General features: G+C 51.8%; 1 protein-coding gene across 1 annotated transcript in view; it reads left to right on the forward strand.

Annotated features, from left to right (window-relative positions):
* The window catches only part of PRKCE (protein kinase C epsilon), a 487,391-nt gene that overhangs the window by 455,708 nt on the left and 10,364 nt on the right, over positions 1-21,319 (forward strand). Inside the window, exons 13-14 of the mRNA XM_044263634.1 lie at positions 1,848-2,036; positions 5,702-5,848. Coding sequence (XP_044119569.1) covers positions 1,848-2,036; positions 5,702-5,848 — 336 coding nt within the window. The remainder of the gene's footprint in view (positions 1-1,847; positions 2,037-5,701; positions 5,849-21,319) is intronic.

Below are 21,319 nucleotides of genomic sequence, written 5' to 3' on the forward strand. Positions count from 1 at the left end.
CAAAGTTGGCTGCATTTACTTACATTTCTTTTCATTCTGAATTCAAAGGATTCCTAAAATGCATGTTTTTACTGTTTTCAAAATGATTCCACTGAATCCCAAGCAACCTGTAGTCTTTAGTCTCCAGAAAGGTGTTCTGGGGAGACCAGGGAAGGCCCCAGTACTCCCGTCCAGCCGCCTCTTCCCCCGCCGTCCTGGAATCTGAGGACCGAGCTGCAGCCTCTTTCCAGACAGGCTACCTGAGAAGTTGCTCACCTGAGGAGAAGTTACCCACCCAAGGTGTCCGTGGAAGTCACTGTGTGTGGCCTTTGCCATTTGAGGGGAGGTCCTGGATGGATACCCCTTTAGGACATGCAGCCCAGCCATGCTAGTCCTCTGTCATCTTCACTTTTTGGAATTCTTCATAGAATTACAGAGCAGAGAGCAACCCGGAGCAGCCCTCTCATCTATGTTTGTGCACAGCTCCATGCCTAATCTGGCTCTGATGGAAGGACAAAATCATTATAGGACGGGGACCTCACTTCACAAACCCTTCCTAGCAACAGGGGCAGCTCAGTGTTCATTTCTACCCTGAGCCACACCTGTCTCCTTGACCTGCTGCATACTCTCTAGACGTGGAGAGCAAACCGAATGGAAGAAAACTTGGATTTCATACCAACTTCCGATTACATGGAGTTTTGTATTATGTAACAGGCTTTCAAAATCTTCTGCCTTAATTAACCTTAGGAGGTTGAGCTGAGAATCTGAGCTTCATGTGAAGAGGAAGTCAAGTGAACAGCTCAAGATCACCCAGAAAATGTAACCCCAAACTTCACAGGGAATAGAAACACCGTGGTCAGTCTTCCGTCCCTGCCACTGTAACCCATGGCCCATGCTCCCAAGAAAATAAGACCGGGAGCAATTAATTGCTTTTCAAAAGGTTCTGCAGCTTCTTTAGGTAGCATTCCTCCCAGACATTGAAATTATGACTCAGTCTGTAAAACTGCACATCCTTGTAAGGGAAGGTAATGGCTCAGAGTATCCCGCGGCCACACATTGTGAATGCATAGAACATAAATGAATTTGACTCCACTGTCGATCAGAGGAAAAGAAGCGAGAGGGCCTGAGAGTGTTAGGGGAGAGAAATGACTGGTGACAGGCCAAGCACGCTGGCTGCTCGAGGAGATGCCTTGACTGGGGCTTCTGCTATAGGGAGAAGGTCCTGCCCCTCAGTGAGGAATGCCGCAGATCAAATGAAGGGGCCTGGGCCTTCTGGAGGCCGGTACAGAAGGGATTCATCAGCAAGTTTGGTGGGAGTCATGAGGAACATCGGGGGTGGGTCTTTTCCTGGAATGGCCAAAAGCATAGGCATCCTTTGTGATAGAACACAAAAAGGATGGGAGATGTATTAACTGTAGTTTCTTTTCCAAAAACATGGGGCTCAGGCGAATTCAAAGTTGCCACAACTGAAAGAAGACTGAGGTTCTGTTCGCCTTCCCACTCGGCGTGAGGTGGTCCTTGTTTGCTCTCAGTCACTTTCAGCTTGCTCAAGTTTTTATATGGTCCTAAGTGCAAGTTGGGAACTTCATCTGCTGAAACAAAGGGACGGCGGTTTATTCCCACAGAAGGACGGGTTGTCGGTGTTTACTTTGGAGCATTGATAGTTAAGTCCCAGCATGGTGCCTCCCAAACTCGGTTTTCCCTAAATTTGCTGATTTCTGAACCTCAGTTATATGAGCTAGGGCTCACAGAGGGCCGGGCAGAGGGGTGAGCTGGAAATGACGCCGCCATTCCCATGGCACTTGCGGCACAGGGAGGCCGTGGCAGGCGTCCTTGGCAGGCGCTGACCTTGCCTGCTTCCCCAACAGATCCTGCAGGAGCTGGAGTATGGCCCCTCCGTGGACTGGTGGGCCTTGGGGGTGCTGATGTACGAGATGATGGCTGGGCAGCCCCCCTTTGAGGCCGACAATGAGGACGACCTGTTCGAGTCCATCCTCCACGATGACGTGCTCTACCCTGTCTGGCTCAGCAAGGAGGCCGTCAGCATCCTGAAAGCAGTGAGTCCTTGCCCTCCCCCACGCTGCTGCTCCCCCTGCCCTCTCTCCCTCTTCTCCCTCTGTCCCTGTCACTCCTGGCCAGTCCAGAGGACTCCTCTCTCCCTTCCTCCCCGCCTCTCCCCCATCCCAGCTGTGCTGTGGCTGAATGAGAGGCCTTGCAAACAGTCACTGCGGGGAGGGGAGGCACCAGTTGCCTTCTGTGGGACTGGGACACATTTGCGTCTCCTGAGAGGGAGCTCTGCGCAAACCTGTGTGCGTGTGCATTTCAGAGGGAGAGACACCAACCCAGACCGCGCGGCATCATGTCTGCCACGTGGACGCTGGGCCCTAGCTCCTTCCGCTGGAGCCTGTGATGGGCAAGAGGGAGGGGGCACCATGTGCCTGTCTCCACGATGGCATCTCGGTGGCTGAAGTGCCAACGAGAAAAGAAGTGCCTGCTCAAGACCCGTGCAGCCGTGCTGATTCGGACATGACAGGGAGGCGGTCCCCAGCCCTGCAGATAATCCCGCATGTGGGAGATTCTTAGTACTTGCCCAGCACAGCTGTTTCTGCAACGTAAGCCACTTGGACCAGGGCAAGTAAGTGGCGTGCCCTGTCTGCTTTGGAGAGCTGTGGAAGGTGAGGTGGAGGGAAGGGGAGCAGAGACATTGACCCGCTGGGCTGAGGTGGGACGGAGGGGACAGCCTAAGAAACTTGACTTCCAGCCCTAGCCTCCATCACCCAACAGAACACGGGTGGCAAAGTTCAGCACCTGCCTGGTACATCACATTCACCCGGTGTCCTGTAGCCAAGTGTCCTCTCGATGGCGATGTACTTGCCAATATTTACCTAATTTTATGTTTTTCTTTACCAAGAAACTTTATATGACTGTCACAAATGGAAAACCAGTATCATTTACCGTAGCTAAGTTACACAGATCATCGTAGGAAAATGACAAAAAAGACCTCACATCATTCTGTCAGTGTCTGGGAGCTCACATGTGGCATTCTGGAAAGTGCCACATCAGAGCGTGCTGCTCTCTCCCATGGCTCTTGCTTTCTTCTCCTTCCTTTCCTCCCTCACCTCATCCATTTCCCTTTGTCTCCCTCCCCCTCCCCATCAATAATACAGTGACCTAATGTCTGTTGAGTGTTTCCAATGTGGGGGGCATCACGCTTCGTGCTAAGTAAGTATTGGTGAGTATAACAGCCAGCGTCCAGCAGGCAGAGGTGGGCAGTAAATAAAAAATTACATCTGCACACAGTCACAACTGGGACGACAGCAGAGAAGGAAGCAAAGAGAGGATGTGTATTCTCGCCTCGTGCATACCGGTGAGCGTCAAGTATGCCCCAGGTGCTGTGTCAGGAGCCCGGCTAAGGAGAAACCTGCAGGCACCCGAAGGAGCCAGAACACCAGCCCAGCAGAGCCAGTCACTTGCCTCGGGCCTTGAACACCAGCCCAACAAACCGATGATCCCCCTGCCCGCACCCCAGCAAGGCCCTTTCAGTTTCAGACGACCCAGAGCCGTGTTTCTCAACAAGATGTGATGTTGCCGTCCCACCCCCAACCCCGGGAGATATCTGGCAATGTCTGGAAATGTTTTTGCCATCACAACTCGGAGGGGGCCTGCCACTGGGGTCTAGTGGGTAGAGCCCAGGGACGTCGCTAAATGTCCTGTGATGCACAGGATAATTCCCACAACAGAGAAGTATCCAGTGCAAAATGTCATTAGTACAGAAGCTGAGAAACTTCGACCTACAGACTGTCAGAAGCTAGAGGTTATGCCTGTGTCAGCTGGTTGGCAAGGGCAGTCTCTGAGAGCTTCTGACTCGGGAGCCGCTTCCTGAGATGTTAAAACCTGTATCTTTTTATCAGTAGCCCTGATACTTCCTCTCCCAGAAGTGGAAGGGCAGGAAGAGCTAAGGAAATAAGGAAGAGTCCTTACTCCCTTGGCCTTGGAACATTTTACTTCCTCACATTGTCCCTTGATTCTTGGACCAGGCCAGGTTTTCCATGACACTGGCCACCAAGCTGTGTCTCTGAGGGCTGCTACCTACACAAAAGTGGCGCAGAACTGTAGAAACCATTTACACCGTAGAGTTACGCAGTGCGCAACCTGTGGAACAGTAAGTGCTGGTCTTAGTGCCTTCCTTCCTCAGCACTGTGCTCTCAGCCTCAGCATTCAGCCTCCTACTGAGTCATTTAAATATACTGGGTACACAGTAGGAGTCAGGCACTGAACCAAGTACTGGGAAGATAGGACTGATTCCTATATTCTAGACCTCACCAAGGGAAAGAGAAGTTTAGGCAAATTGTAATTTAAATAGACAAGAAACATGAGGTCCCAGGTACCTACAGAGCAAGGAATCTGGGGAGGTTTCACAGAGGGGACAGCATTTTGACTGGTTCTTAGAGGATACATTGGGACTGGACAGGGGCATTCGACCAGGGGAATAAAAGACACTGAAGGTCAGCCAAGGTAGACTGAGGGTTCAGACTGAGAAGTTTCTGTGTGTCCAAGACTATGGACTTTATCCTGTGGGCGGTAGGAATCAAGCGTGTTCAAAGAGGGTAACATCTGCTGACATCTAGACTAAGAAGGTGAAGTGTGTGTTGGTTCCATCCTACCTCAAATCTGCCCACCACCCCTTCACTCTCTTCCCTGTGGCTCTCCCAGCCGTGTAGCCACATGCTTTGGCTTTGGGGGCACCAGGCAAGAGTCCGTAGGAGACTCTCCCAGCCCAAGAAACTCTTCCCTTGCTAATGAAGCCTGAAACTAAATCAGTAAAGTTTTCTCCCTTTGGGTTATGGTTTCTCCTCTTAAATTGCTTTCTTTAAATACAAACGCTCAGCCTTCACCCTGTGAGATGTCACTTTTGTGTCTAGCACACATGCCCGCACAACCCTCCTGACTTTCTTTCGGGTGGCTGTGGGAAGCTATCCGAGCCAGAGGCTCTTCTCACGAGATGGCAGCCAACAAATATAAAACACATCAGTGTGGTTTTTACAGACAAACATTGAGAAGCCATAAGCCTTTCCTTTTCTTGTTGGGTTTTTTTTTTTTTTTAATCAATTGATCTACATGGGTATTGTATGCTAGAGATTACAAATTCAAATTAAAAAAAGGAAAAAAAGTGAGAAGGCCCTGGGGCCACAAAAAGGAGAAGTACGAAAGGTGCCTTGGATAATTTGCCTCAGCATGAATAGCTGCTCCTCTTTCCTCACCTCAGCAAGGACCACTGACCTCTCCGTGTAAGTGAATTTATCCGATCCTCTTCTCCCCAATGAGAAGACTCAAGAATCTGAGGAGAATCAGGGAGTTAGTAACAGCCAGAGTTCCTACTCCCAGCATGGTACCTTGTTGGCTGTTTGACCTTGACTAAGTTAATTAACCTCTCTGTGCTTCAACTACCTCACTTATAAAATAGGGACAACAGGAAACCTCAGAGGCTTGCATTTGGATGAAATGAGTTAATAATGTTTGCTATATTTAGAATGGCAGCTAGCACATAGAAAGATCTAGAGAAGACTACAGGAGACCCTGGGTGGGGGCAGAGCTCCCAGAAGTGGAAACAGGCTCAGGAGAGTGCGCTGAAGATGTTACCCTGGCTGACCTCCATCTTTCCCTCACAGCCTGTCCCTGACAGGCCTTTGTCACTAATTCTATCCTGTCCTCCCCCTCACAGTTCATGACCAAGAACCCGCACAAGCGCCTGGGCTGTGTGGCGTCCCAGAACGGCGAGGACGCCATCAAGCAGCACCCATTCTTCAAGGAGATCGACTGGGTGCTCCTGGAGCAGAAGAAGATCAAGCCGCCCTTTAAACCTCGAATTGTAAGTAGGGCCCAGAGCTCATTCCACACTGTGGGTCAGGCCTGGGTGCGTAGAATGAGTGGTCTGAGGCACTTTCATAGCCCAAATGACAAGGGCAGGGGACATATAACACACTCCACCAAAGGAGCCTTCCAAGGCTCTAAGAGTTTGCTGTCAAAAATACATAATCTAGAGCCATATCCAAGGTAGTGATCTCCATGGGACACAGAAGACGACTTTTTAACTTTAATAGAGATCCACTGATGGCTTTCACAAATGCTACATTCTGCTTGTGGTAAAGATACAAGGTTTCTTTACAAACCAACGGGTCTGCTTTATAACTGAGTTAATTTAAAGAAACACACTGAGTGAGAGCCACAGTCCCAGTCATGATGCGGACCTAGTGCAGAGTTGGAACATAAGGCCCCAGGGCCCAACCCCCGGGGAGCTCCCGCACCTGCTCGGCCGCGCAGTGTCCCTGCTGAGCCCTCTCCAGCCTGAGCACACACCCCCGTGCAGGTTCTCAGGCCCGTGATGCCTGTCCCAGGGGCTGCAGGGAAGGGTATTGAAGCTCAGTGGTTGGAAAGCAGAATCAGAGAGCAGAGGCATGTCCTGGAGGTGACCTCCTGCTGGTGGGGAGAGGGTCTGCAGTGCCGTCCTCCGGGTGTGTGTGCTTGCCTGTGCAGGGGGCGTATCTTGAGTCTGTTGGTGTGTCCCCCGATGAGGCAATCATTTAGACTAAATATTGGGGTCACCAGCTGGCTAGTGCACTCGGAGCACAAGAGATGTGTAATATGAGGAAATTACAGGGCAGGAGCCCCAGCGCAGTGGGGCTGGGGTCCCGGGCGGGAAAAACCCGAAGTCATCCAGTCAGCGCTCAGCCACGCCGTCCTCTGTCAAGCGGCCCCTCCTCCCTCACTTCCAAGTACAGGAAAGACCCTCCTATGCTTTGTGAATCATCCGCGAGGAATTCCATTCTATTCCAGGAGGTTTTCTGGGGAGCGATTACTGGCTAGTAATGGGATTCTCAGAAATGTCCCAAGTAGGCAATTCTCAGCTGAAGGCGTGGAGCACACTAAGGCCAGACTAGCACATGGAAGGTTGACTGGCCCTGGACGCTCGTTCGGGTCACCGTTCCTCATCTGCTTCCTCTTCTGGTTTTGACGAGTTTCGCTGGCTGGCCCGCTGCCTGGCGTAGGCTGGATTTAGGTTCGCCTTCTCTCTTTGGTGACATCAACTCAGCCTCTGCCCGTCTCTCTCCCCCTCAGCTCTGGCGCCGGCTGTGACTCTGGGCTGGGCGCACTGCACATGCCAGCCTTCTTGAAGGTTCCGCCCACCCCCTCACCCAGAGGGTCTGTGAGTGGTCTTCGAGGACAAGATTAACTGTGTCCTGGAAAAAAGTGAAGGGAGATAGGAAACCAGAGGTCAGGTGGAGAAGGAGGAGGAAACTAAAGACTCAGATCTGAGGTTCTAGTGTTAGTGTGGGTTTAGTCTAAGGCAATCAACCCAAGGCAAAGTGGGAAGTAGGGCTAAGTAGTGAATCCAGGCCTGACCAGTGGGGTCCCTGGACAAGAGCAGGACCCATCAGCAAGGGCAGGTCTGCAAAAAGACTTACATGACTCAAAGCTAAGCTTTGAGCCAGCTGGGGTAAAGGGGCAGCCCCTCCTGGGAGTGTGGGGCCAGAGGACAGGGCCAACCCCGGGGGACCGTGAGCAGGGGATGTGAAGGGAAGAACGGGCCTGGGGTGCAGCAGAGGCAGGCGTGGGAGCATTTGCTGAGAGGCCACAGAGAAGCAGGGAATTTGGGAAGATCTTGACAAGAAAAGGCCCAAAGAAGTTTTAAAGTCTGGATTCCTGGAAAAAAGCCTCTCTGTGGGGTGAACAGATGGCAGAACAGTGCTCAGATCTGGCAGACAAGAGTGTTCCGAGATTTCAGGGGCCCCGCAAAGCTCCTGTCTCCGGAAGCCCTTCCCCAAGGCCTGGCGTTCCCAGGGGTTCTTCACGTGGCCACCACCCTCCGTCTGAACACTGAGCCAATGAAAAGGCCAACGTAAGAGAAGTGACCCTTTGAGCTGTAGCTGGCTTGCTCGGAGTGAGGGAAGGCCATGAAGCACAGGTGTGCCGTGTCTGTGGGCTTGAAGGATGGAGAAGGAGCCCGACACAGAGGAAGGGTCAGGGGAAGACAGAAGAGGGACTCAGAAGGCCAACCCATGATCCAACCCACGGGTGGGCGGTGGGCAGGCCTCAGCCAGCTCAGACAGGCAAGAACGACTAGCTGGGAGTGCAGGGGAACTGGCAGCAGAAGTCCATCCCTGCATGAGGGGGTCAAGCCCACCTGGGGGTCAGGTGGGACTCCATCTCCACCCGGGGTACAAGGGACCCGTGCTTCCCTCCCTTGGGCCTCCTGTGAGCCCCCAACCTGGAACCAGAGGGAAGGACTCTGCTTGCTTGCTTTGCTCCGGGGCTCAAGTAGGCTTCCAGGAGGATGAGCATCCCCAGGGAGGATGGCAAAGAGTAAGGACGGGCCGTCCAGGAGCTCCCAATGATGTCCAGCTGAGTCCGCGGTCCGCAAGACTGACTTCATCCTGTCTTCTCACATCACCTTCTGTGCATGTTCCTACTGGACCCCACAGACCCCAGAGTTATCCTATGCCGTGGGGGGTCAAGAGAAGGGCATTTGTCTGGCTGGTTCGAATTCTGTTTGGAAGAGAGAGTTAGAACATCTGAAAGAAGGAGAAGAAAGGGAACTTATTACATTGCACAAGAGATGTTTCTGGTCACGTTTGGAGCTGAACACTGTTGATCTTTATAGAGTTCTCGCTACAGATCTTTAAAGATGTGTTCAAGTTATTTAAGTATCTGATCACATTTTTATCCCAGAGATTTCTCTCTGAGCAGGCTGGAAAGGTGTCCTGAGTCTGTCCCTAAGTTTAAAGCTCTTTTCTGAAGAATGTTGAGGGCACTACCCCAAGTCCTCCATGGGCTTGTATATAGCAGAAACGAATTTTAAGCCAAATTAAGGCCCACCACAGTGACAAACACACTGAGAGCCTCGCGGGACCCAGGTGGAACACGCACATGGTTTTTATAAACCACCACCCACCTCTTACTAAGTCAGGATTAACCCTGGGGGTACGAGTAGCCACCGGCTCAGACACCAGCAGTGGGGAAGGCTATGCTTTGTGTGCAGGGCCAGGGACCACAGGCAGAACAGATGCCCCCCCCCCCGAGAGGTGACTGGGGAGACATGGGGGTCTGAATTATGTCCCGCAGAAGTTGTCCGCTGTTTATAGGGCAAGGGTTCCATCACAAGACAGGCTCTCCTAAGGCTGAAGGTGTCCCATAGCTTCAGGGCACATCAGATGCCTATTGAGAAGAGCTGGGAAGGAAAGGTTTTGAGAGAGAGAGAAAGGAAAGCAGATTTGGAGCTTGACATTGGGAAGATATGAACAGGATAGTGGGTTGCACAGGCCTCCAGGGAGAGGGTGGGCTTCTTAAATCTTAGGGACAGGCTCCTTGAGAAAGGAGAGGACAAGTACGTGAGCAACATCACCAGCCTCGCGATTTGGTGGTGACCTCAGGAAGACAGTGTGTGTACGCTGTAGAAGGCAATGGAACCGATACACAAGACCCCCGCCACCCAGTCTCATCATGCCAGAATCCCCCAGGGCATTCAGTCAAAGACCTGGGACCCTGAGGGATCTCTGGGGCTCCTTTGTTCTGGGCTAGCTCCGTTTGCTTCCTCCCCGTGTCTGTTGACATCACACTAAAATGCCACCACCCCCAGAAAGCAGCTGGATAGAGACTACCCCGCGGAACTAGCTGGACATTCTGAATCTAAGAACATTGGGCCGGGTTCTGTCTGTCTGACTCAGGAGGGAATTGGTTTTGTCTGGTGGGAGGTACTGGAGGTGAGGCTGGGTGAAATCGTGTCATCCAGTCCAGGCTTAAGAAGAGCCAAGACACAGTGCTGTATTTTCTAGAGCCCCTGACTCTTCCCACTCCCGCGGCACGGTTGGGGCTCCTCGACAGTGGAGCCCACAGTGGACAAGCAAGCCCCCTGCACACCACCCAGGCCGGCTCAGCTGAAGCCTTGGGTGCCTCGATCACCCCCACAGGGGCTGAGGATAAGGCAAGTCTCTGGGCCTGGTTTCCATCCTCTCTGTAGGAAGCCTCGCCCCTCCGAAGATCTCACCGAGATTGTCCAGATTTGTAGTTGGCCTCTGGCCTCTGGCCCAGTTCCCTGGCATACCGTGAGTGGCTGCTGTCCCCTCCAGGCCTTTACCTTCTTGAGATGTTTTCTAGGCTGAGATTTCTGCTCCCCGGCGCCTGAGCCTCCCTGGCTAACCCCTGGCCTGATTTACCAGCTGCCATTAGTCCCACGGCGTTGCCTGCCATCATTCGGGTTTACACCCCTTTGCACTCACCCCTACCCTGGGACATTTTGCAGTGGCCCCTGCTTCAGTGTGGGGATTTCCTGTCATTCATCCCAGCAGCATTCTTGTATACTCTCCCTCCCTCCCTTTTCTTTTTCTCTTCCTCCTGCCAGCCCCCTCCCCTCCCACGGATTCAGACTTCTCACAAGCGATGTGCCATCGACACCAGACCGAAGACTTTGTGCCATTGCATACACACATCCATCTCTGGAGGGGGCCTGCTTCAGAGCAGGGGCTCACGGGGCGGGCGGCAGGACCCTCAGCAGTGGGCGGGTGGGGGACTGGAGAAGCCAGTGAGGTGGGACCCCGACACCCTGATGCTGGAGAAAATCTCCAAGCGTAGAATCCATTTGCCCATCCCACTGGGGATTTCGTTCCAAGTGGGCAGCATCATCCAGGAGCCAGTAAACGTAGCACAGTCCGCTTTTGCGTCACTGGTGGGCTTGCCTTCTCCAGGGACCATAGCAGGCAGAAACGATGTGTTTGGTGCTGTGGGACAGCAGCATCTGGCTGTGCGGGCCTTGGAAGTGTTTTGCCGCTCCCCGCTTCTCTCCTGTGTTCCTCCTTTGCCCAAAAAGCATTAGGCTCTGAGATAATGGTTCCCAGGGCTCTGGCACTGGAATTGGGGGATGCCCTCAGAGGTGGGAGAGCTCTGCCTCCCCCAGAAACCTATAGCTCTCCTCAGTGAAAGCCAAGGGCAATGAGGGAAATGCCGGCCAAGTAAACGTCTCTTTGTGTACGTGTTCTCTCTTTTCAAGTTTGCTTCAGTGTGAATGCCCCTCTTTAAGGTAAGGCCTCCAGAATGGGGAGTCTGTCCAGGTAGGTGAGCCCTCAGGCCCGGTGACATGGAGGCCTTTCCAACCTCATGATCCGTTTCCATCCAGCCATCTACACTGCATGGCGGGACCCTCAAGGGAGGCCCTTCCTGCATGCTCCTGCATGAGCGGGCTGTGCTGAGAGAAAACTGGGAAGTGGGCTCGAGACCCTCACAACCTCACCAACTCTGCAGCCTGAGGGAGGAGCCCCACCGAGCAGGCAAACCCTTCGCCTAAAGCTAGTCCCCTGGCCCGAAGGACCATCTGAGAGCAGGTACCATGAAGACCAAGCTCTGGGTGACTGTTAGAGCCAGTCCTCCTCCCCAACCTGGCAGGGCAGGGACGGGCCCGGCCAGTTCCTATAGCCGTCAGGACAGCCCACCTGGCCTATATCCATGCCCGAGTAAGAGCCCTGAGCCTCCAACAGGCTGCGAGCTCCCACGAAAATCCAGGACACTGCCGGGCCTGGAGGGCATGGGAAATGTCCAGGAACCCGTTTCTGGCCGTTGGCCCAGGTAGTGACATGGCACAGGACACCAGACTGGCTCTGAGCGCAGAGAGACTTGGGGCGGAATAAAAGTGCCATCACAGGATAACCTGGACGCCTGGGAATTCACTCCCCCACTGCAGACCCCTGGCCTCCTCGAGTGCCACCTCCTGATCCATAACGTGGGGATTAAAAATAGCCTCTCAAAATTATTCACGGGATTAGACAAAGCTGTGGATCGCTAGGAGTTTCATGCCTCTCTCCATTCACCACAGCCCCCAACCTGGTAAAGCCCCTCCTCCTCCCGCTCATCCCAAGGGGAGGACCCAAGAGCTCGGGATGGCAGGAGGCGGCAGGGTGTGTGGAGGCGAGGCCACGGAACCAGGTGTGGCCGGGTTTCCGATAGGGCTGCAGGATCCTGAGAGAGGATCCTGGGCTTCAGGCCGCTGATCCAGAGCGTGGGGATAGCAATGTCCAGCGTGCTGAAGAGCGAGGAAGAGTGCAAAGCAAATTGTGTGAAGGGAGGACACACTTCACGGGATGGTGCTGACGCTGGTGATTCCGGAGACTCTGGGGGTCTCAGCCGAGGGGGCTGGATCTGGACCTGGCATGGTGCCCGGAGAGGCCAGGGGCCCATGTGAAGGGAAGCTGCCATCACAGGGCAGAAGGGCACATAAGGCCTGGCAGAGAGCCTTCTGGGGTTTAATTCTGGCCCCGTCCTGGTCTGGGAAGCCGGGGTGGGGGGCATAGGGAGCCAAGAGATACAGCAAGGCAGAGACTCATTCTGTGCCCTTTGGGAAACCCCAAGTTTCCCTCCAAGGTCTGGCCCCTTTTTACTGTGTGAGCTGGCCAGCACCTTTACTCCCCGTACCTCCTTTCTCAGAGGGGTTGTTGCCAAGCACAGCCATGACACCCAGCCCTAAAGCGCTGGCCGTCCAAGACCCCGTGGCCACGGCTCCATGAGCACAGCAGGTTCCCAAGGACTTCTAAGCTTAACAGCCTCAGCATAGAGTCTTTGACTCTGCACAAGGGATCTCTCGGTCTGAGAATTGTGTCTGCGGGAGCATTCCTGTGGCTCAACCCGCACATCACTTTGGTACCCACACCAATCATGCCAGGGGAGGAATTCAAGCCCTGTGCTGGGCATTTCCATAAGCTCCCAAGTTTTCATTTATGCCTTCACTGCTGTTAGGTTGGGATTTGCCTTCGTGGGTTCATCACACCGGTGTATATTGAATTAAATCTCCTCCCCACTCCACTAGCACTGGAGGTAACACACAACCTACCAGGAAGCCTGGGACCTACAGGGCTGTGTCTGACCAAAGGCTAGCAGGTTCTCAGAGGAGCTGCATCTTGGCAAAGAAAGCCAGAAAGCGTTAGGGAGAGACAGCTACCACCAGAGAAGTGGCTTGGAGGGGGAAGGGATGGAAGGGCAGGCTTCAAAGCCGCAATTTTCAGCAGGAATCTAGCAAGTATGTACTTTGTGCTTTTTGTGAAGGCATAGAGGGGAAGGTTGGTTGACACAGGAAGAAAAAGAATCCCCTACCATCACCTTAATGTTACTATCTTGATGAGTTCGGGCCCCAGGAGGAGACTCTAACATGAGGTCCTTGGGGGAAGACCAGCGTGGTGTCAAATCCAGAACTTGACTTGGGGAGGGAGTTGTGGGGTTTGCCTCTTGAGATTAGAGCACGGGGAGGAGAGACAGGGTGCAGAAGAGAGGCCTCTGCAGATGGGCCAACAGGCAGGGTCTCTGTGGGCCACGGGAGCCACTTCCCCCCTGTGGTATCATAGAAGACAGTGCCCTCCTACCTCTCTCTTGCAAAGGAGAGTCACGGGGAGAGTCTGGCAGCCCAGAGTGGAGGGCCAGTGGTCAGAGGTTGGATACTGGGCATCGAAGTAAAAGCAGAGGGAACCTCAGACCTTCCCCATAGAGGGGCTCAGGCTTCCAGGCCTCCAGCCAGCATTTGCTCTTTGAAGGGTACAGGCACCAAGGGAAACCATGCACCCTGACAGTGAGCCGCACCCACACCAGCCTCCAAGTCCAGGACCTTGAGTCCCCAGAGGCCCCGCTGGCTGTCATGGAGAAAAGTTCTTGGAAACCCAGCTCTGCCCGCAGTTCTTGGAAACCCTCGGTACCCTATTTACTCCCCACTGTTTGTGCCAGGGCAGCAGATGGTAACAGAATTGGATTGGGCCTAAACCTGACACTCAGGCGTTACTCTAGAATTCCGGGGTTTGACAAACACACGTTGGGCACATGGCACATCATTATGGTTCCGATTTCAGAGCAAGGAGGCCTTCAGCTCTCCAACCCTCTGTGTGATTCTGGCTTCTTCTTTCTGGGACCTACTCCACCCTTGGAGGGGATTTCTTAGAGCTTGGAGCTTGAAAGTCAGTGGATATTTCAGGTGTGTGAGCCCTGCTAGGTGTGGAAGAAGGTCAAGAATGGCCAGGGCAGTGAGATACAATACTTGCCTGAGGTAGGGAGATGGGAAGATAAGCCTGGGCTGGGGCTTATCATCTGTGATGACTCGGGAAACAAAGCAGACCTTGACTTGGGGCCTTGGCCAGACTCCCTCCTCCTCCTGGCATCTCAGCTGGTGTTTAGAAACCACAGGACTCGTGGTCCTCCTGGGGAGTCAGGGCAGATTCAGGCTACAGGTACCCAGGCACATAGGATGTGGCTGTTCCAGTAAATGATTCAGAATACAGTCCCCTCGAAATGTGAGCTTCCAGAATTGAGCCCCCACCATGTACCAGAGGCACTGAGCCAGGGGGAAGACACTGGACAGGCCTGGGTACTGGTTATGGATACATAACAACCCCATCTCATGTATCTGTGAGACGCGGAGCAAGTCACTGAAGTTCTCTGCTCCCTTCTGGTAATGTAAGGGACTCAAGTAATCCCTAAAATGTTTTCTAGCCCATGAGGACAGGGATTGGACGTTCTTTGAAATCAACTTTTTATTGTAATAAAATTTACATGGACTAACACCTGCCCATTTAAAGTGTGCATTTTGATGCCTTTTCACAACTGGGTGTGCCCGTGTTACCGCCAGCAAAGTGACTATATAGTACATCACCGCCCCAGACAGTTCCCAGGTGCCCTTGGCCCCAGGCAGTCCCTGATCTGCTTCCTCTCACCAGAGAGTAGATTAGTCTTTTCTAGACTTTTATATATACACACGATACACCCGGAGTCTTGCAGTAGGGGCTCTTTTGTGTCTGGCTTCCTTCACTCTACATCATGCATTTGAGATTTGAGAATTCTATCTTTAACTTTTTACCTTGGAAAATTTCAGACCCAGACAGCAGTAGAGAGAATCCCTATGTGTCCATCACTCAACACGGACAATTAGCCAGCTCCGGTTAATTTGTTAGGGGGAGGGATTTTTATCTGTTTTGTGCGTAGCTGTATCCTCAGCATTACTGCTGGCACGTAGGAGGGGCCCGATACCTATGCGGGAGGTGGGTGAATGAATGAGTTCTGCCCATCTACAGTGTTTTCCCAGAGAATATTTCTCTGTTAGCTCCATCTCCAAATTCTCTTCTCACCTTTTACGGCCCAAGAGCTATTCCAGTTCATGCCTGGGAACATGGGCTGCTAGGGTCCTGCATTGGGAAACCTGACATTGTTGAGCAGTGAGAGAGGTGGCTGACCTCATCCTGACTTGAGAGACATGTATACGTTAGTGTTTACCAAAGCCAGCAGGCAGAGCAATAATAAATCACCGCCAAGAGAACTGATTTCTATCTAGAATGTTTTCATAAATATGGGGGGAAGGATGGGGTTGGTGAGTGGAGGAAGAGGGCTGGTGCCAGGACCAGGTAGAAAAGCTTCTTGGGGCACCAAAAAGGTGTTTAACAGCTGTCAACAAGGACCCGGCTTTTTTGAGAAATAGATGTTATGTGCAAAAGAGGCAGAGTGGGGCCAGCTTTGCTGCCGTGGGCCTGCTCACTTTCTGCCAGAGGCGCGGGCCCTGCTGCTGCATGTCCTGCCGCGTGGGGCCGGCGCGCTGCAGAGCCCAGCTCGGGTGCTCAGGCCTCGGGCGAGCTGCGGCACGCAGGGCGCGGTCTCCTTCCTCCCAAGGCTGTTTATTCCTGGATATCCGCGCTGGGTTTTCTACATATTGTCAGTCCCTTACACCCCTCCTGGGTACCCCGGGACCCTGCTTCAGGGTCCTCAGCAGTGGGTTGTAAAATCTATTTAATGAGTTAATAAAAAATTAACAAAGAATAGGGTAGGGTTGGGTGGGGTGGGCTCGGGTCAGGTAGAACAGAACAAGGAGAAGATCAGGCCAGAGCACAGTCTGCGATGCAGGTAAAGTAGAGCTTGCAGAAACTTCTCTGGGGCTGGTGGGATGAGGGGAGGTGTACTAGGTTATATACAAAATGTATTTCTTACTGTTGAGCATAATAAAGCATTTTGAAGGGCTCTGCTCCTCGTCACCCCTAATGTCTAAGAAGTAACCCCTGTGAGTAGGATGGGATGGTGATTTCATGGACTGTGAGGGACACAGGGAAGAACACAGGTGTCTGTTGGCTTGCTTGTTTGTTTGTAACACAGCAACAAGACTATTGGTGGAAGCCCCTGGACTCCAAGCTGTAGCCCTTTGCACCCACGAACACAATGAGGCCTCTCAGCAGGAGGCAGGACAGTACATGTAAGGACATGGGCCTCGAGGCCAGAACACCTGAATTCCATCCTGGCTGCGCCTTGGGCAGGCTGTTGCATGATCTCCCTAATGGGGGCCATGGCAGCACCACCTCCCTGTAGTGTGGGGGTGAGCAGGAACAAATCAGGTGGGTGAAGCACTTAGTGCAGGACCCGGGACCCGGAAAGCCTCCATCCGGGAGCTTTATGACATTTCCACGTGCAGAAATAAGTGTGCCAGCACTGTGCCAACGCTAGGATTACAAGACAGATGCCCAGTGCATTGTTCATTAGCCCTAGTTCTGAGGACCCCTGGAAAGGAGGCACAGAGCAGCCCAGATGGAAGAGGGGGAGCAGCCTCGGTCAAGGACAGCTCCCCAGGAGGGGGTATTTCTTTCCCTATATAGCAGCATCTGACCCTCCCTATAGTAGCAGCACAGACTCCCTGTGGCCTCAGGAATGGTTTCCGAAGTCCTTTGCATCCTCTGAGGGGGAAATGGACCCTCCTTTACTCTGATTTCTGATCTGAGAGGGTGGCAGGCTCACCTTCTGAGCAAAGCTCCTGCGCCTTGCCCTCCTCTGAGGACTGAGCAGGATCCTTGTAATTAACCTGAAACTGGCATGTTCAGTCCTGAGCCAGGCACCGCTAGTGGTAGAGGATGCTGCCTGCCTCCCCCTGGAGCCAGGGTTCACAGGGCACTTAAAGGCACCTCCAGGCCATTTATGAACTCCATGCTGAATGTCATCAGGCTCCCCAACGATGAGGACTTACTGCGAACCACGTGGCTCAGAATGACTCTTGGCCAAATGTATGCATTATGCATTTGTGACCAGATTTTCGAGTCAAATAGTCACAGTCAAAGGTGTGCCTATGTCTGGACCTCGGCAGGCCCGGGAGGGTGGCGGACTGGAAGGGTTTTAGCAGGTAGAAGTATCCACCCTTCGGGGCTGCACAGAAATGCCTCCTTCCCTAAAGGCAATGAAGAAATGCTGTCTGTGGAGTTAAAGCTTCGATACAGATGGCTTCGTCTGGTCTTAAAAGAACCCTCTGGAAAGAGCCTCAGATACATAGTCTGAGTCCAGGGGACTTCTCCCAGTCGTTTTCATAGGGTCCCTTCAGCCTTCCTGCTGGGCACTGAATATGCTAGTGGGGACGTTTCATGCTGGAGACTGCATGGTCCGAGGGACTTTAGCCATAGGGGACATTTCAGGTCCTGAGACTGCTTCCCAGGTCTTTCTCCTCTATGTGGATCCCCCCAGAGTTATCATGCCTTGGAGAGATCTAGGCTTTGTACAAGGGGAAACTTTGAAATCTGTGCGTCTTAGCAATCAAGAATCCCAGCCCTTCAAAAATTTGAAACAGTAAATTCTCTCCGGGAAAATGTTTCCATCCGCACAACAGCCTGTACTGTATTTTATGAGGTTCACGGAGGCCAGGAAGTCCATTCCCTGCTGCAGGGCTTGGCAAACTAGCCCGCAGGCTAAATCCCGCCCACTGCCTCTTCTTATGTAGCCCTTGCACTAGTAAGAATGGATTTTACGTTGTTCTTCCTCTGGTTGAAGAAGAACGTTTCATGACACTCGAACATCAGATGAAGCTCAAATGTCAGTATGCGTGCATGAAGTGTTCCTGGACCCCAGTGTACGGTGTGGTTGTAGCTTGTCTCTGGCTGCTGTGGGCCTCCGCGCTAGAGTGGACTGCTCGTCACAGGGACTGGAGGACCTGCAACACCTGCATATTTACTATATGGCCGTTCTGAAGAAACTCACCACTCCTGCTTTAGGAGTAAGAACCCAAGTTAAGAGGCTACCTTGAAATAGTTCACTTAGGGGTGCCTGGGTGGCTCAGTGGATTAAGCCTCTGCCTTCAGCTCAGGTCATGATCCCAGGGTCCTTGGAATCAGGAAGCCTGCTTTCCTCTCTCTCTCTGCCTGCCTCTGCCTACTTGTGATCTCTCTCTCTCTCTCTCTCCCCCTCTCCTTCTCCCTCTCTCTCTCTCTCTCTCTCTCTCTCTGTCAAATAAATAAATAAATAAATAAATCTATCTTTTAAAAAAAAAATACTTAAAATAATTGAGCTGTAGAATTTAGAGGTAGGGCAACTTTGAAAATCACCTTGGCTAGTTCCCCCACTTGACCGGGGTAAGCAGAGGATGCCGGGGAGTTGTGTCTTAGGTTCTCCTTTCCACGTTCTGTGGGTTTCTAGATGGCACTGCCTTCCAGAAGAACCCAGCTTTCAGATGGTTGCTGCGAAGTTTTGTTTAAAAAGCACTGTAGCGAGTGTACAGAGTTTGGTAACAGCTTCTTTCTAGCAGGGATACCTGCCCTTCCCTGTAAGGACCTGCAGAGGGCCAGGTCTTTAGCCCCTTGTAGACCCTCGGATTCATAAACAGATTGTAACTGGCTGAGCTCCTTGGCTCACCGAAGTATCTGCTGGGTGTGAGGGAGGAGGCTGGTGTTAGCTGGCAAGTGTTTCCAAAGTAGCTCTTCAAATGGAGTTTGTAAAAATGTGTATCTTTTATAGTTTGTAAAAGTGTGTATCTTTTATAGTGTAGCAGACAATCATGAGAGGACAAGGAGAGAGTGGAAATGGTTGAATTTCAGCAGCTGATTTGACAGAACTCAGTTGTGGTGGCTCATTTGGAATGCCTGGTTCTCAGAGGGACTTGGTCCTTTTTTAAAAATATGCGTATAGAGACTGCCTTAGGCGTTAAGGAGCTTTCCTCAGAAGTGGTTTAGACAAAAGGCAGTCGCCCAGATTTTGGGAAGGAGGCATTTGAGGCCACTGCCTGCAGCTTGGGTGGCTCCTCAGCCCTGCAGGCCCATAGCCAAAACACCATGCTGCTATGACCCTCTTCTGTGGACCAGTGAACGGCCAAGAACCAAGTGATTCCCCGTTTTTAAGTATTGTGAAGTGAATCATTTGTGCTTAAAAAGCAAATGGGTCTTCATTTTCTTTTCCCTTAAAAGATGGAAGTAACTTTACTAGAGTAAAAGTCAAAAGCTAGAGATTGTGTGACCCCTTCACCGAGGCAACCATATTTTTTTTAGTTGAATTCGTTGGCATCATCTAAAAATTAGGAGATCTCACAGGAAAATGTATCTGGAGCATTTCTTGGACATTCAGAAGACCTAGAAACCCTAGTCTTGTTCCTGAAACTGCTAAGGAAAAGAGACAAGGAAGGGATCCACTGGTCCTTTACACAGAGGGGCTCAACCAGGCTGCGTGTCAGAATCACTTATGAAGCTTTAAAAAAAAAAAAAAAAAACCAACAGAGGATTTGTATTTTGTCTTTGTATTTTTTACGAAGGATTGGTATTTTACAAAGCTTTAAAAAAAATACAGAGGATCACCCCTGGAGGGTCCAATTTATGAGGTGCAGGGCAAGGCCCAAGTGTCCACGTGGTGGCCCTTTGGGGTTTTTTTATTTTTGTTTTTTACGTTTTTATTTTAATCACCCAGGGCTCATCACTGAGTGCTCTCCTTAATCCCCATCCTCTTTCCCCTCCCCCCTCCCACCTCCCCTCTGCTAATCATCAGTTTGTTCTCTATCCCTGTGTCTGCTTCTTGGTTTCTCTCTCTCTGTCCTTGGTTTGTTTTGTTTCTGAAATTCCACATGTGAGTGAAATCATATGGTTTTTGTCTTTCTCTGACTTATCTCGTGGAGCATAATACTCTGTAGCTCCATCCACGTTGTTGCAAATGGCGAGGTGGCATTCTTTCTTAGGTCCAGACATGCCGTCACGTGCATACACCACCCCTTCTTTGTCCATTCACCAGTCGATGGCTGCTCGTGCCGCTTCCACATCTTGGATCTCAGTAGCGAATGCTACTGTAAACATTGGGGTGGTGGTGGGGGGCATGTATCCCTTAGAATTAGCGTATTTGTCTTCTTTGGGCAAATGCCTAGCAGTGTGATGGCTGGATCGTAGGGTAGCTCTGTTTTTAACTTCTTGAGGAGCCTCCATCTGTCCTCCACAGTGGCTGCTCCCGTGTGCATTCCCACCAGCAGTGCAAGAAGTGTCCTTTATCAGTTGCACTTTGTTTTTTTTGGCTTTTTTTGATGCATAGGCAGGATGGAGAACACGCTGTTCACCAGTGACAAAAAGCAAGGCTGTTACTTTGTCTCTCACTTTTCCCCAAAGGGAAATCTCTTCGAAGTACAAGGATTAGGGCAAAAATCACCAAGAGTGAACTGAAATCCAAGGGAGGTGAGTTAAGCGCCCCAGGGGGGTGAGGGCGCGCCCAGGGCTGGGGCAGATTCCAAGCAATGGCATTGAGTCTCTGACTCAGGGCGGGGCATCACTGTTCTGCAGAGCTCTAGGCAATCCAGCGTGCAGCTCCTGTTCTAGGCCCAGGGGAATTACCTGTCCTGTTACTGAAAAATCCGCTGTGCTTGGTAATTTGGATTTGATGGAACAGAACAGTGATACCAAATGATGGGAGACGGGCAAAAAGTCCCCCTGTATGCAAAAATACAGAACATGTGGATTGGGGATACTTGGAGTTAGTTGCTCTTAAGAGCAAGATCTGGAAGCTTCTCTAAGAAGATAGCTTGTGGACACTTAAGGGGCAAACAGTAATCAGTTGGAGCCAATTAACTTCACTTCTAGACCAGTGGACCAGAGAAATGAGGCAGACGTTGTGTGTCCTTGTTCCAGCGAAGCAATTGGAAGTCTCTAATGTCATCCTCCTGAACCAGATAGAAAAAGTGACCATGGCTGGTCAGTTCATAGTGGATTTAACCAGCAATGCCACCACCCCCCCACTAGCCAAGTGTGCTGGTGGACCTGTCAGCTTTGCGAGAGGGCGGCAGGTCAGAGGGCATTGAGCCTGAGCCTGCCTCACACGGCATTATCATACGCGTCTTAATGGAGTAAGGGGAGGCGTGCCAGTCATGTTTTGGGATGACACAGAGCCGAAGGACAGAGCAGAGAAGATGGATGATAGAATTAGTGTTCTATTCCCACAGTACTTTAGAGTTTACATGAGCATGACTTACAGGGTGTCCTAGAACCCTCGGCAAGCGAGGTATAGTCATCATCCCTCCTGTTTTGGTCACAGACTGAGATCAGAAAAGTAAATTACAGAATCGTTA

This window comes from Neovison vison, chromosome 8, assembly GCF_020171115.1.
Source record: "Neovison vison isolate M4711 chromosome 8, ASM_NN_V1, whole genome shotgun sequence".
Taxonomy (NCBI): domain Eukaryota; kingdom Metazoa; phylum Chordata; class Mammalia; order Carnivora; family Mustelidae; genus Neogale; species Neogale vison.